The sequence below is a fragment of the Myotis lucifugus genome, unplaced genomic scaffold (assembly GCF_000147115.1).
Source record: "Myotis lucifugus unplaced genomic scaffold, Myoluc2.0 scaffold_1, whole genome shotgun sequence".
In the NCBI taxonomy this organism is placed as follows: domain Eukaryota; kingdom Metazoa; phylum Chordata; class Mammalia; order Chiroptera; family Vespertilionidae; genus Myotis; species Myotis lucifugus.
In genome coordinates this window covers 37,722,371-37,737,662 of record NW_005871049.1, presented here as the reverse complement: position 1 = coordinate 37,737,662, position 15,292 = coordinate 37,722,371, and the positions used below count along the sequence as shown (strand labels likewise).

At 40.2% G+C, this 15,292-nt stretch overlaps 1 protein-coding gene across 3 annotated transcripts in view; it reads right to left on the bottom strand.

Moving 5' to 3' along the window:
• The window catches only part of KIF13B (kinesin family member 13B), a 166,472-nt gene that overhangs the window by 29,233 nt on the left and 121,947 nt on the right, over window positions 1–15,292 (bottom strand). For all 3 annotated transcript variants that reach the window (XM_023755815.1, XM_023755823.1, XM_023755820.1), the window contains 4 exons: window positions 10,761–10,913; window positions 9,918–9,995; window positions 8,581–8,634; window positions 1,055–1,166 (listed from right to left, as the gene is read on the bottom strand). In XM_023755815.1, coding sequence (XP_023611583.1) covers window positions 1,055–1,166; window positions 8,581–8,634; window positions 9,918–9,995; window positions 10,761–10,913 — 397 coding nt within the window. The remainder of the gene's footprint in view (window positions 1–1,054; window positions 1,167–8,580; window positions 8,635–9,917; window positions 9,996–10,760; window positions 10,914–15,292) is intronic.

Below are 15,292 nucleotides of genomic sequence, written 5' to 3'. Positions count from 1 at the left end.
AAGAAAGTTGATGTGGCTATATTAATATCAAGCAAGACATATTTCAAAGTAACTATTACCAGAGATATAGAGATATTTCATAATGAGAAATATCGCTTCCTCAGGAAAAAATAATAATCCTTAATGAGTCTATATCTAACACAGAGTTTCTAAGTGAATGATGAAAAAACCCACATAATTAAAGGGAAAAATAGACAATTTTCACAATCATACTTGGAGATTCAATGCCTCCCCTTAGTGACTGATAGAACAAATAGCAAAAAGTCAATAAGGGCAGAGATGAGATGATCACAAGCATGATGACCTAATTGATATACCCAGAACACGATGCCCCAAAACAGAATAGACATTCTTTTCAAGTACAAACAGAATGTTCACCAAGACAGAGCAAAGGCTCCAAAAATTTCAAAAGACAGAAATGTTAAAGAGTCTATTCTCTAATTATAATTAAATTAAATAAGAAATCAATAAGAAGACCCCCCAGATATATGAAAATGAATTAACATGCTCAATACTCCATGGCTCAAAAAATAAATCAGAGGTAAATTAGAAAATATTTTGAATATAAAATAATGAAAGCACAGCATGCCAAAATTTGAAAAATGAAGAAATAACAGAAATCAATGAAACAGAAAATAAAACCAAATGTTGGTTCTGTGAGAAGACTAATAAGAAAATATTTCCCAAGTCATTTTATGAGGCCAATATAATCATGATACCAAAAGCTAACAAAGACATTATTATTATTATGAGTAAAGTACTGACAGATATTCACTGTAGAACATATACACAAAAATCCTTAAAATGTCAGCAAAAGGAATCAAGCAAATATAAGGGATAACATATCACTATTGGGAAGGGTTTATCACAGGAATGCAAGACAAATTCAACGTTCAAAAATCAGTGGAATTCAACATGTTAAGACAAAGAGAAAAACCCAGATGGGCATGAACTAGTAGAACAGCGGTTACCTGGGAGGAAATCCTGATTTATACTCTTTCTGAAAGCTGCTGGAACTTCATGACAGTGATTGGCAAATGAAACCCTAACTTACCTAGATCAGGAGAATGGTTATTCTGGGGACAACCAGGGAGGGATGGGGCGACCGGAGCGGCTCCTCTGGAAACTGTGATTTGCGATACATCCTGTTGACTTTCCCACCGGGCCTATAGGAGAAAATTGGTAATTTTGATTCAAATCAATCATTTAACAACAGCAACAATAATAAAAATCTAAAGATATTTAAGAAAAAACTGTTATACATTACTAAAGCTTTAGTCCCTGGACAGGACATGACCAGTTTGATGACGTACTTTTCTTCTTTAGAACAGCGGTCGCCAACCGGTGGTCCACGGACCACTGGTGGTCCATGAGGTCTGAAAGATTGGCGACCACTGCTTTAGAGCATTCATTTCTCAAGTAGTAGTGATACCTCACATTTGGATCTCCCTCCAGTTTAGCACTTAGAGTCTCCTCAGTTCCATCCTCACATTCTTCCTACTACAGGATGCAGCTTCCCGCAAAATATGGATATACTAACACCTTCCTTCTGAAAGACTCCCTGTGTTCTGCTTCCTGACTTCCCCGAGATGCCCTTTCCCACGGCAGACTCCCGACTGACTCAGGAACAACTTTAGTGGAGGCAGGTGTCTCTCCTCTCCTCTCCAGGGGTGCATCTTTCCATCCATTCACATATCGTCATGAAAGTAAAAATTCTACAACCGTGTACTACCATGCTTCTCATTTTAAATAGACATTAAAGATAAGTTCCAGTTAAACCCAAATCAAGCAATCACACGTTCCAATAATGGAAGTCTCTGGATTAACAAGTTTTATTGTACTCTCAACTTATTTTATAAATTCCCATTAAAGAGATGTCCTGGCATAATACCCGAACAACGCCAGCCAGGCGGTGGACTAATTTACCATGCTACAGCTTATGGTGAGCCATAAAAATGGTGATACCATCAGAGCACTTTTAACATCAGTCCCAACTAGGACAGAAAGAAACTCCAACCAAACATTACAAGGACAAAAACCAGTAATTGAGATGAGATGCAAATCTCTTAAATGCTTCAAGTTCCCTTTGATCCTGTAATAATCACTAGAGTTAAATAATGGTATTTTATATTCATTCAGGCTAGTATTTCACAGATGCGTAACCCTGGCGATCCACTTGAGTTCTCATTAGTAATCACCTGCAAAGCGAGGTCTTCACTGAGCCTGAAGATGGATGGAGGTGGAAAGACCTCTTAGGTTTCAGATATGTATTGGAAACCTATCTGCTTTTAGCGGCAACCTGAGTACTGATCATAAAATCAATAAGCCCTAAGTGATCTGAATCCTCTTTACCTGAGAGAACACTCTTCCCTAGGAACTCTCTCAGCACTTGATATTTTAAAAAAATGGCATGATGTTTAGCGTTAGGAAGCAAGGAAACAAAAACAGACATGAGAGACGATTCGGGAAACTGTGAATCTGAAATACTTCATGGCAGGAGCGAATGAATCACACACTGACTTACAGATTTGCCTGTTTCATTAATGTTCTTTGCATTGAAATGTAATTATCTCTCCTGCCCGGGCTGCTGCAGCTCTGTGTTCTGGGACTTCACAATCAGGGGGCCGGACACGAGGGCCGACGCCCTCAGAGCTCCGCAGAGGGAAGAAGCCTCCTGCTGTTCACAGTGCGAAGCTCATGCAGGGTTGTTTTGAAGACAACTTACTTAATTTGAGAATAAATTTATTTTCAGGTTTTCTATTTTTCTGCCTTGTTTGGCAGCTGACAGAGTGACACTCTGTCCCTTAGGAAAACTAAGGAGCTGATTTGGAGTCAGCACCTCGGCTGCTCGGTGCATAATGGTCCAATGACAAATAACGCAGGTGTCACCTCTTCCCCAAGGCGCTCGCGGGGCTCTCCAGCTCCCCGAGTAATTTCTCCCCGTTGGCACTCCCACACACAATGTTACTACCAAGTCAGAATGAAAGCAATAACTCTTACTGTCTCATATATTCAAATATCTCAAGTGAGAACATTTGAAAGGATGCATGCGGTACCTTAATTAATACCGCCTTAGCCATACTGCTGGCCTATCGGATAATGAAAAACGGAGACACATTTCCCTTCATCCATCTACCTTCACCGTCATCATAACCTTGAGGAATCGTGAATGCTAACTGTTCCCAAGTCTCGCCGACCAGACACAAGGACACAGAGCATCTCAAATCACTCTGGGCTGGAAGGAGCCCTGCTTCGGAGGGAACAACAAATGTGGATGATAAACTGGGAACAACACTCCTTCGTCCTCTCCGACACCTCTGGGGAAACACTCACCAACACCACTCACTACACCCCTATCTCCTGCAGTACGTGCCCCGTTCTCCTGCCAGAAATGAAACCTGTGGTTCAGGGTCTAGCTATACACACTGCCCTCCGAGGACAAGGACTTGTGTCTTTTCAATAAAATGTATATGCCTGGCTGTTCTACGGTTATTCTCCCTTTACTGAAATGTCGGGGGTGGGAGGAAGCATCCCTGTTAAAGGTACTTTAGAGGGAGATGAACTCGGGACAACGAATAAAAGGCACTTGGCCACACAATGGGCCGCTGGACTGCTCTGCTCTTATGAGCTCAGTTCTCAAAGTCCAAGAGTATGGTGGGTTTTTTGTTTTGTTTTGTTTTAACTTCAATCACAGTAATCTATACCCTTAAATCTAAAAAGGTAAGTCTGATCCGTTTTCAACTTTCTGCCTGCCTGTCTATTGAACTTCAATCAGCCCAGATGAGGAGGCGCAAGAGAAAACTCCGGCTTCCTTTTGGATCCCTACACCAGCTTCATATGTATTAGGGATTATTTGTGCTCCCAGGCTGAAATCAAGGAAATAAAACCCTACTCGAGACAGCCATTTCTGTAGCTAGCACCACGTTTACAGGCAAACTGAACAGGCAAACACAGGAGTCTCTCAGCTGACTTGGAATGTGGTTTGGTCCCCGTCCACCTCTGTTTTCCCACTACGGCTCTTCGGACAGACATGGAACCTTTGGGTTTTCTGTAAAGAGGTTTGCTTTTCCATCAGGAAAGTAACAAAGAGGTATATAAAGTGATATTCCAGATCCTAAGGTGGCTTCTAATGCAACTAACAAAGCATCTTTGGCATCAGACTTAACTAACTAACTAACTAACTAACTAACTCAGGGCAGTTTTCAGGAAGGTAATGTGGCCAAAACACACAAAAGCTTAAATACTCATTTAAGCTTTGCATCAAAAACTCTAAACACTATCTTGCAAACTTATTAAAAATATAATTCCATCTCAAATGGCTTTAGAAATACCACCCAATACCACCCCACCACCAGGCTGTCTGCTCTCTATTTATGAGTCTGTCCCTATTTTACTTGGTAGTTCAGTTTGTTCATTAAATTCCACATATGAGTGAAATCATATGGTACTTGTCTTTCTCTGACTGGTTTATTTCACTTAGCATAATGTTCTCCAGGTCCATCCATGCTGCCAAAAAGGGTAAAATTTTCTTCCTTTTTGCAGCAGAGTAGTATTCCATTGTGTTTCCAGATGAAAAAACAAGAGTAGTATTCCATTGTGTTTTCAGATGAAAAAACAATCTGCTGAAATTAATTCTGCACCTAATATGAGCCCATCTTGGTAGACTGGTCATGCAAAGTTTGCTAGGTTTTCATCTGATCTAAAAAAAAAAATTGCCTTAATCATGATGAAATATCCAGTAATGATAAATAGCAACATCACTGCAATTAGGGGTATTTTATATTTTTTAATTGAAAAGCTTATTGAGAGTGATTTATTTTAGGCCCTAAGGTGAATTTAAAAGTTGGGAATAGTTCATAAAATTCAATTTTGATGGAGTTTAGTAAAATTATTGCAATTTTAATATGTAATAAGCATCAATAAATAAGGAAATGTGAAATATGACTGGCTGGATTCAAAGGGGTATAGGCCAAACTGGATGGTTTTAGTACCCCGACCACTCCCTCTCCCCTCCCTGCTGCACCTTTTACTGTCTCTCTGCTCCCAAATGATTAATCTTTGCCATGACATTAACTGAAAATTAGGAAAGAATGGAGTCCTGAATCTACGTTGTGGCCATTCCCTGATTCCAATCATTACTGCGGCTAACCTGAGAGTTCCAATGTCACACAGGGGAGGACACAGCACATCAAATTCTTCTGTACAAGTCTGGTTTCATAATCAAGTTCAGAGGGACAGATACATAGATTAATGTAAACAACCCAGAAAAAGCCATGCAAGTTGGCAAGGTAGGTGTAACTAATGTAATCATAATCTTCAATCATTTCAAAACAAATTTTCTAGAATTTTAAGCATCATCAAGTCCATGATAAAATTATATTTCTGACTCAATTCTCTTGAACATTAAACACTTCTGTGCAAAGAAACCAAGATGGTCCAGCTGAGCTAAGTTCAGTGCTGTTGAAGGAATGCTCAAAGGACTTGCACCATTTTTTCACTCCTCTCCCCATCCCACGCTTCAGAAAAGAACATCTTACAAGTTCCCAAATATTTATTTGTACTATTTGCTTAATACAAATTAACTCCAACTCCTCCCATCCCAGAGCCTTCTAAATTCAGTAAGATGCCTTAGTTCCTAGTCTCTTTTGACAAGTACTTTTACAATGTTAGGCCCAGTTAATGAGGAACATTTGAAAGGAATCATACATACTGACAACCAAAGTTATTTTTACAAAAGGGTGAGCCCCAAAAAATTAGCACAGAGTCAAATTTAGTCATAAAAAAATCAATAAAATAAAAATTCAGTCCTAATCCCAAGGCAAAAGCAAGAGTGGTAAGTTTTAGGTAGTAGGATAGTACTTGTATCCCACTCATTAGGCAAACCTAATGGATTAATTACCTCTCCCTGGATCTCTGAAAACTGAAAAATACAGGAAGTCCCCAAAAGAAAAGAAAAAAACGTGAGTCTCTGAGATTTCCCAAAACAATTTCTTCAATCATCTTTCCTTTAGGGTTTTGTGCGCAAATTGTTAGGGATAAACTAAGTGGAGACCCTCTCAACCCAATACATACAAGAGAACAAAAACTTCTAGCAATTTAAAAGGTAGAAAATAAAATTTTTACATTTTAATTTATTTAATTTGTAAAGAGGTAATTTGTTCACATGCTCCAAAACCAAATAATATAAAAAGGCATTCATACAATTCAAAGTGAGAAGCTGCCTACCTCCCTCCCCGTGCCTGCTCAGCTCCCCACATATTTCCACCCTCTCTCTCCCAGGCAGATAAGAAATGGTATTAGTTTCTCATATATCCTCATAGAATTTCTTATGTATGTATAAGCAAATCTATAAATTGCCACACACTTCCCTCTTGTCCCCTCCTTCAATAATACAAATGGCAGCCTACTATACATCCTGCACTTCATTTTAATTACTTAGTATATCCTGGTGATATCTAAGTTTATACACTAAATTTCCATATTAGTACCTGGAGGGGTTCCTTATTGTTTTTACAGCTGCACAGCATCCCACTTATTTATTGCACATGTATGTGCACACCCAGGTGCATATAAAATGTATGTAATCAGATTAAACCAACGGACATTTAGTTTGTTTCTAATCTTCTGCCATTAAGACAATGGACTCCCTTGTACTCAGGTAATTTCATATGCATATAAGCACTGCTGCTGTGTAAAGGGATTTAATAGGGTTTAGATCATTTGTATGTTAATTAGTTTAAACACTACTCAATCCTGAGGAACTATATTATGGGTAGCATTAATAACAAACTTTGAATTCCAGGCAATGCCATATTTGAAGATGTTTTTTCATTGTTTCATTTAAAAGGCCACAGGGTGAACTCTGTTCCGTGCTGCTAACGCTGGGGCATTAGGGAGGGGGTCAAGGGGGTTCTTTTCTCACTAGTAAGAAAATATAATTTTAAAAGTATTTATTTTCCCTAAAAATCTGTTAATAGGCTCTGCTTTGGATGATAAAACTATTGCGGGGCCCTCGTCTGAAAGTAGGGGAGCCACCCTGTACTCCCTACTGAAGTGAGCCCGAAATCAAACTCTGTTGCTTAGTGTTCTTTCCACTTTGTTTTCGAGCATCACAGTTATAATCCTCTATCATGAATTTCCTTATTCCTGAAACAGGTCCCTCCATAAAAATCTTAGAACACTTTCCCTCTACCTTTCCCCTAGGGAAAAGCAAAGGTCTCTACTTTTGATATGTGAACATCCTTTTAACCTGCAGATCTGGAGACAAGCACGGGACAGTAGCAGATGTTGATCGAAGCCCAGTTATGCCTGGTACCCTTTCAGGGCTCGTTCCACGGCTGCACTGGGAACAAAGTTAGCAATGGCCAGCTGGCCCCTCCGCTCTCCCTGACAACACCTCCAATGTTTGTCAGAGGGTGGGACTGCCATGGCTGAGGAAGATTGCAAACTGGGGAGAAAGGGTATTTAAATTTTTGAAGTGTACGCCAACTGAAAATATATATTGCAATAGAGTGGAGGCATCCATATCCCTGTTGCTGGGACAGCACATTGACATGGGAAAACCTGAGAGGGTGGAAATCAGGCTTTCCACAATTTTGTTAAGTTACCCAGACACCCCAAGAAATCAAGATGACTCAAACAAGGAAAGTCCTGGAAGAGTAACCAAAGTGTGTAAGGTTATAATTATTCATTTAAATGACACATCCAGCTAACTTCTACCCAGCCCTTCATAGAAACTGCCCTGGGAAAGGTCTCCAATACACTCTTCGTTGTCACATCCACAATAGTCTTTCAGTTCTCACTTTATGTCTCTAAAGAATCTGGAACCCTTTCTCCTCCAGTTTCCAAGCCACTTTGCCTCCCGGGCCTTCCTCCCTCTCTGAGGACTCCTCTCCTCGCTCTGGCCAGCTCCTGCTCCTGCACTTGCCCTCTGAGCTTAGCCTTGGTGATAAATCCCTCCCACTAGTTCAACCCCTAACGATATCAACACAGAGCATGTTATCCACATTTGAGAGTGCTAACATCTAACCAGGGTCCTCAAAAAATATCACACACAAAATTGTAATATGTGACATCTTCAAGAGATCCCTTTAAGTTAATAACAATGAGATATCTATGCTTAAAACTTGTTCAATTGGGGAAAGCTATATTAACAAGTAAATAAATTCCAGATAACAAAATTTCTGTTCCCTCATTTTTCTTTCTTCTAACAAAAAAACTAACTTTTAGGTATCATCTTCATATTTCTTATACATTTTCAATCATTCTATCAATATTTTACTATTAAAAATCTGATTTGAAGTTCCTTTTCTGACACAAACAAGAAGAGTATTTTAAACAGATATATGAACTTAATAACCAATTTGTTTTTGAACCCCCCAAAATTAGAGTAACAAGAAGGCCTATTAAATCACATTCTATCAGATAAAAAGAAATGAACTCTAAACACATTCCAATAAATTCCACATGCATAGAAGAGTAGAAGAGATTTGGGCCTGCAAAACCAGTGTGTGGTCATTGAGAGGAGAGCCAAACGAGAAACAGGTCTGAGACTGACAGAAAATAGTTATTAACACGTACCTTGTTGCTGCCTAGACTGTAAGAAGGAATGAGATCTTGTCGGCTGCCAGACAACTGAAGAAGAAATAAAGAGGAAGATTAGTCCTTTATGTGTAAAAGTACATAAATCTACGGCCCTGGAAATACAAGATTTTGAAAACTGAGTCAACAGACTGTTCCAATTGGGTAGTAGCAGACAGGCAGCCAAGGCCACAGCTGCAAACGTAGACTAGTGGCCTTTGGGATGAGAGGCACATTTTTTTAAATCAAATTGGTTAGCCACAATCTTAAGAAGGGAGGTTTGTATAAGATCAGATATCCAGTTTATGCTAAGGAAACAACCAACTGGGCCTGATTAAGAAATACTTCTGTTGTTTATCCCCTTCCATTTAAAAGATACCAGGTTACTGGTTATCTTATGTATCTGATCTTATGACTCCTTTTTCTGGGTATTCATAGCAAATGTATATACACAAGCTATTTTAAATCATAGGATTCTAAATAATAAATCTCAGCATGTATCAGTACATTTAAACGTATCATTTTCTGAAGGAATGAGAGATATGAATGCTGAATTAAAGTGATACTTCTTAACCTCGGAGAATGTTCCCAACCATTCAGTCTGAGAGCACCGAGCGATGTCTTTCAGTCACTGCGGGGGGCGGGGGGGGGGGGGCACACATCACTATTGTCTCTCAAAGGCTAAGGCTGAGAGTCAGCTGCTCTTTGTCACAATGCTTGTAGTGTGGCTTTTCTTGGTGTAAAGTCCAGACAAAGGTATAATGTTTCCTATATCCATATCTTTATCAAAAGTAAGAAAAGGAGAGGTAAATTAGGGCCATAAGCATATTTCTTTGTGAAGAATTATCTGCATGCTTCATATGCACATAAATTATACATTCATGTCTTTAAAAAAAAACAACAAACTTAAGACACTGTCATGAAACAAACTTAACTTATTTTACTCCTTTATACTATCCTGGATGGCCTGTAAGCAATTGAGTTTGTAAACCTAACCCAGACTTCTCCTCAATTTAAAAATAAGTTAGTCCAGAAAATTCAAATGGCTTGCCCTGGGCACTTGGTCACAGAACACCCAGTCACTGTGACGGCACCACCGGTGCTAGAGAAACGAGAAACATCAGAGAGGTGCTTAAACGGTACTTCCCCCGACATCAGGAAGGGCAGGGACAGAGCCATGCACAGATTCTCCAGGGAACAGAACAGAGGCCCTTCAACCCGTTCAGACAAGGAAATGATATCTGAGGTGAGACTGAAAGGATGGGGAAGAGCTATTCAAGGAAAGAGAAGAGAAAGGAGACAAAAGCAGGACACAGAATGGGACGCCATGTACTCACTCTGTTCACATTGGGAGAGCTGATACTCCTCCTACTCAGCTTCCCTTTGCCCGTCAACTGCTCCTTCACCGCAACTTCCTGCCAGTCAGAACCAGAGGGAAACTGTATCAGAGACACACTCCGAAGCAATACCAGTGAAAGCAAGCCTTTAGTGACCATCTACACATATACATTCCTAGTTCTGTACATAATGGCTGTCACTCCACGTGACGAGTGATCCCATTACAATACTGTGGACTATCCAAAGTTAGCTGCAGAGCTGACAGGCTACTAGATGCTTCTCTCCTCTATACTGACGGCCCCCCTGAAGCTGGCAGAAGTCAGTCCCAGGAGAAAGGTCATGAAAATCAGATCTTTCACTTTTATTTTTCATGAGTATGTTTGGTTGCAAAAAGTCTCAAATTGCTAGGTAGCATGAGGTTTAGGGTTTCCCTAAGGATTAAGTTTACTGCTGGCATTTCTATTCTCCCATCTGGAGACTGTTCTACGGCTGTGGGAGGCTTGTCCAGCTAAGCTAGGACCCACTGTGCCTCACTACTGCATAGTTCTTCAGCAACATTACTGCCCAGTGTGAAGGCATTTTTAAAATGATTCTTTAGCCAGCAAAAGTTAAATACTTTCTCCCATTACTTCCAACGCAACTAGATACCACATAGTGCCTTGGAAACAATAACTTTCAAAATGTAACTCTTGCATCTTCACAGACTACACCGGCAAGGCTAAATTAATATGCTCCACTTAAGGAGATGCTTCAAAGTTTACACGTAACAATACTGGGATGCCAAAAGTCAAACACAGAATCGGGCTGGGTCAGCCCCACTGCACCCAGCGCCACGGAATGACCTGGCGAAGGCGATCCAGAGTGAGCAGGTTCTCCACATCCAGCACGCTTCGAAGGTATTTTTCAATGTAAGCCTCGGAGTCAGCAGAAGCCGCGTTTTCCACATTAGCTGCCATTCTCGCTAATGTTTCTCGTTCCTCCACTCCCTGGGCATCCTGGAGAATGGAAAGTTGTATATTAAAATTAAATACACTGCAGAAGAAAACAGTGTTAAAAGCGTCTTGATCTATACAGACACACACGTACATACAGAGTACTGAGCTAACAAATGGGATATAGGCCCATTGTAAAGTCAGCTTCTGGAACTCAGAAAGCACTTCCCCACAGAAACCACGGTATAAACGGTGGTTAGGTTGCTTTGAAAGGCTAATTAAACACAATGTAGCTGAAATAGTGCATTCTCAACAAAGCTGTTCTCTCTTTGATTTCCACTGCAAACAAAAGCATTACTGGTTAGAAAGGATTTGGTGGGCTAGTTGGAAATATAACCACCACTATATTTTAGGAATGCATCTTGAGGGGCAGGAGAGAAGAATGAGGAGCTGGGGAACAGCTAGGTAAGGGTGGGATCCAAACAACCCTAGTAAGAGGCAGACATGGGGATGGAGAATAAGGGTGGAAAGAAGTGTGGGTTTCAACACTTTCACTAAGCAGCCTACCACAGACTATTCAAGATGTACCGGCTTCTACAACTGGTCTCTGTCCTCAACTCTGGAGTGGCAGAGCCGACCAAGAAGAGAAGCATCCAGGGGAATTCTCACTGTGCTTTCCAGCACAGCCCAACCCTGCTCCTCTGTCTGACATGGACGGGCCATACATATAAATGGGATATGCACAAGTCGGGGGGCAGGGACAGATTAATGTATTTATTTCCAGCAAACTTAGTTCATAACAAATTATTCTGCTCAGGGAAAATCAGATACTTTATTTACTTGTGAATTTGTCAAAAACTACAAAATATATATCCATATGCCACTGCATCTTAAGATACCATCAACTTTAAGAAAAAAAAACCCATCAATTTATATACCTCAAAGGAGAAAAAAATGTCTGCCTACTAATTTTAAGATATCATTAATTATAAGACACATTCTAACTTCCAAAAATATTTTTTAAAATTTAGATAAGCGTTAGAGCCTGGCTGGAGTGGCTCAATTGATTAAGCATCATCCTGTGCACCAAAGGCTGCTGGTTTGATTCCCTATCAGAGCACATGCCTGGGTTCCAGGTTTGATCCTTGGTCAGGGTGCATGTGGAAGGCAACCAGTTGATTGAAGTTTCTCTCTCACATTGATATCTCTCTCTCTCTCTCTCTCTCTCTCTCTCTCTCTCTCTCCCCCTCCCTCCCTCCCTCTAAGCATGCCCTCAGGTGAGGATTAAAAAATATAATAATAAAAAATAATAATAAATGAGTATTGGGATGGATAAAATAAGGAAGAATTTGAAAGATGGCAACATTTTTGACTCCTATAGTAATGCATTTGGGGCTTTTAATAACCCTAAAAAGAAATCATTTTCATTTCATAGATAAGGAAAGAGGAAGGCTACATAATTAGCAAAAGAGGCAAGGCTAGAGTACATATTCGTTTTTCCACTCAACACAGAATATTTTTCAGTGTCTGAAGGGTACAGACATTATCCTGATTGTCTAAGAAAGGGTATACTTGAGTTTTAAGAACCACATATGTCTCCATGTTACCCACACACCTATCAAACATAAAACATTTCCATTAACTCAGGAAGTTCATCTATGGGCTTCACAATCAATCCCAGCCCTCCTTAAGGCGAGACAATTTCTCTGACTATACATGTTAAGCATTTCACCTTTTTTGGAACTTCAAATAAATGAAATCATACTCTTTTGTGTCTAGCTTCTTTCACTCAGCATAATTCTGAGGTTCATTGATATAGTTCATTTCTTTGTAGAGCTGAGCAAGATTCCACAGTATGGAGGTACCACAATTTATTTTATCTATTCATCTGATGATGGATGTTTGAGTTGTTTCCGGTTTCCGGTTATTCTGAGAGGCTGCTATGAATATTCTTGTGCAAGTCTTTATGGACATATGCTTCCATTTCTCTTGGGTAAGAACTTAGAAATGGAATTACTGAGTCATGAGGTAGGTGTCTATTTTCTAAAGTGTTATACTCCCACCAGCAATGAACCCAGCAATGAAAGCAAAAAAAAAAAAAAAAAAAAAAAAAAAAAAAAAAAAAAACCAAACCATGTGAAGATGTTTCTTGTTGCCCTCTGGCCTATGATCACTTATTGCCACCAAACCCTCCTAGCTTCTGAAATATGGAACACAAAAGGACTTTTGGGAGTTTTTTCATGATGAGACCTAGCTTCTTAAGGGATCTTTTTGTTGTTGCTAATCCTAACCAGAGGATACTTTTTCCATTGATTTTCAGAGTGGAAAAGGGGAGGGAAGAAGGTGGAAAGAGAGAGAACATCGATATGAGAGAGACACATCGATTGGTTGCCTCCCACCAGGCACTCCGACCTGGAGTGGGGTGAACCTGAAACCCAGGTACGTGACCTTGACCACGAATCAAACCCACTGACCCACAATGGCCAGGGCTTAAGGGATCTTTATTTTTAAATAAAAAAATAAACTAAGTATAGTCCTTTTACTGTAGACTTTAACACTCACTTTCCCTTTTACTTTACATCAGAATTTGGCAATGTAAAAATTACGCTTGCCAACTGAGATGTTTAGCTAATTATTAGCAGGTAGCCCAAACACGAGGTTATGTTTATATTTCAGCTGGTTCCTCCACATTTCTTCCCTTTGAAAACCATACCACCTGAAGAATAAAAACACTTGTAAAGGGGGGATAGGGGGATAATGGGGGGATAAGGACACATATGTAATACCTTAATCAATAAAGAAATTAAAAAAAAACACTTGTAAAGAGGATAAGAAAACTACAAATAGGAGGGGTGAAGTGATGGGGACAGAAAGATGAGAAGAGGAAGGAAAAGTGGAGATGGCTCATTATAGCTGTCACTGTTTCTCAATTACACTCAAACCACTTATAGAGTTAAGATCTGAAACAACCAGGAAAACATGCAAAACACTCAGATGCAGAGAATAAACAGCAAGTCTCTAGTTAAACATGTAAGTATGCAAAGAGTGATCTACGATGGACCCAAGATTTTGCAGGTAGTCTAACTCTGAAAACAGACTTAACATTTGTTCAGCAGGCTCCAAATTAAATAGTTTAACAGTTAATATTTACTATGAAAGTCTAACACTTTGAAGATCCAGGAAAAACAAGTTACTATTTGACATTATTTGAAAGAAAAAGTGTTTTGCAATACAAGAAATCTCTTCCAAAAACTGCTCTCTGTATTAAAATATATATTGTTCCATCTATTGTTCAGATACTCAACAGGATGAATGAACACACACTGAACCCTCAAATAAAGAGAATGGGGCTGACGTGGATGGATGTGAGGAGAGAAGGCGTGCCCCCAGGGCTCACACTCCATGCTCCGTGCTCCACTCCTGAGAAAGGAGTCTCACCTCCTCACTCACTCCTGCTTTCAGACAGTGAGTGTAGCGAGGGCTGCTCCTCTTTCTCTCTGTCATTGAATCCTTTTCGTAGGCCCCTCATTTCTCCTGCTCATGTACAGAGGGCCTCCAATACCAGCGTGCAGTGCCCAGTTAATAAGTCTCTCAATCAGGGATGAAACACTAGGAAGCATAAACTGCATCCTACAATAATCTTCTGTCAGGGACATTTTAAGCTTGATTTGTTTAAGTCCTGTGAATATCTCACTTAGTTCATAAAGATAAATAATAATAATAAAATAACAATAGTAACTACAATAATAACAGCAATTACAATTTATAGTTTAGCGTGTGCACAACAATTTGTATATACTGTCTCATTTAATTCTTAAAACAATCCTCTTTGGAAGGTATTGCTAACCTTTCCTGATAAATAAAAACATTTAGACTCAGGGTAACCTATGAGAGTTCACTTCACTAATAGGTTAAAGAAACAAGATTTCTGTTTGGCTCCAAAATGAAACCCTAAATCTCCGCTATCTTATGTTGGCTCCCTTTGAGAGTTACAATATTACCTTATGTCTTTTTAAAAGTTTATTATTTATTAAAGTACTAGAGGCCTGGTGCATGAATTTGTGCATGGTGGAGTCCCTCAGCCTGACTGGCGATCGGGGCCAATCAGGGCCGGCCAGTTGACCCTGGGGGAGGTTGGCTGGCTGCAGGAGGTTGGCTGTGGGAGCGCACTGACCACCTGGTCAGCTGGGGGGGGGGGGGGGGGGGAACCTTGGCGGGTGGGTGGGCCCAAGAAGGTGGGTTCTGGAACGCCCTGGACACCCAAGGGGGAACCTCCTGCGTTGAGCAACTGCCCCCCTGTGGGTAGTGCGTGTCACCACGCACACCATCAAGTGGTCCTTCAGTCCAACAGGTGTAAAGGGCGCTTAAAGCCTTTATATTATATAGATATAGACTAAGGCCATGCATGAAATTGTGCACAGTAGGTCCTGGTGGCTGCTAGC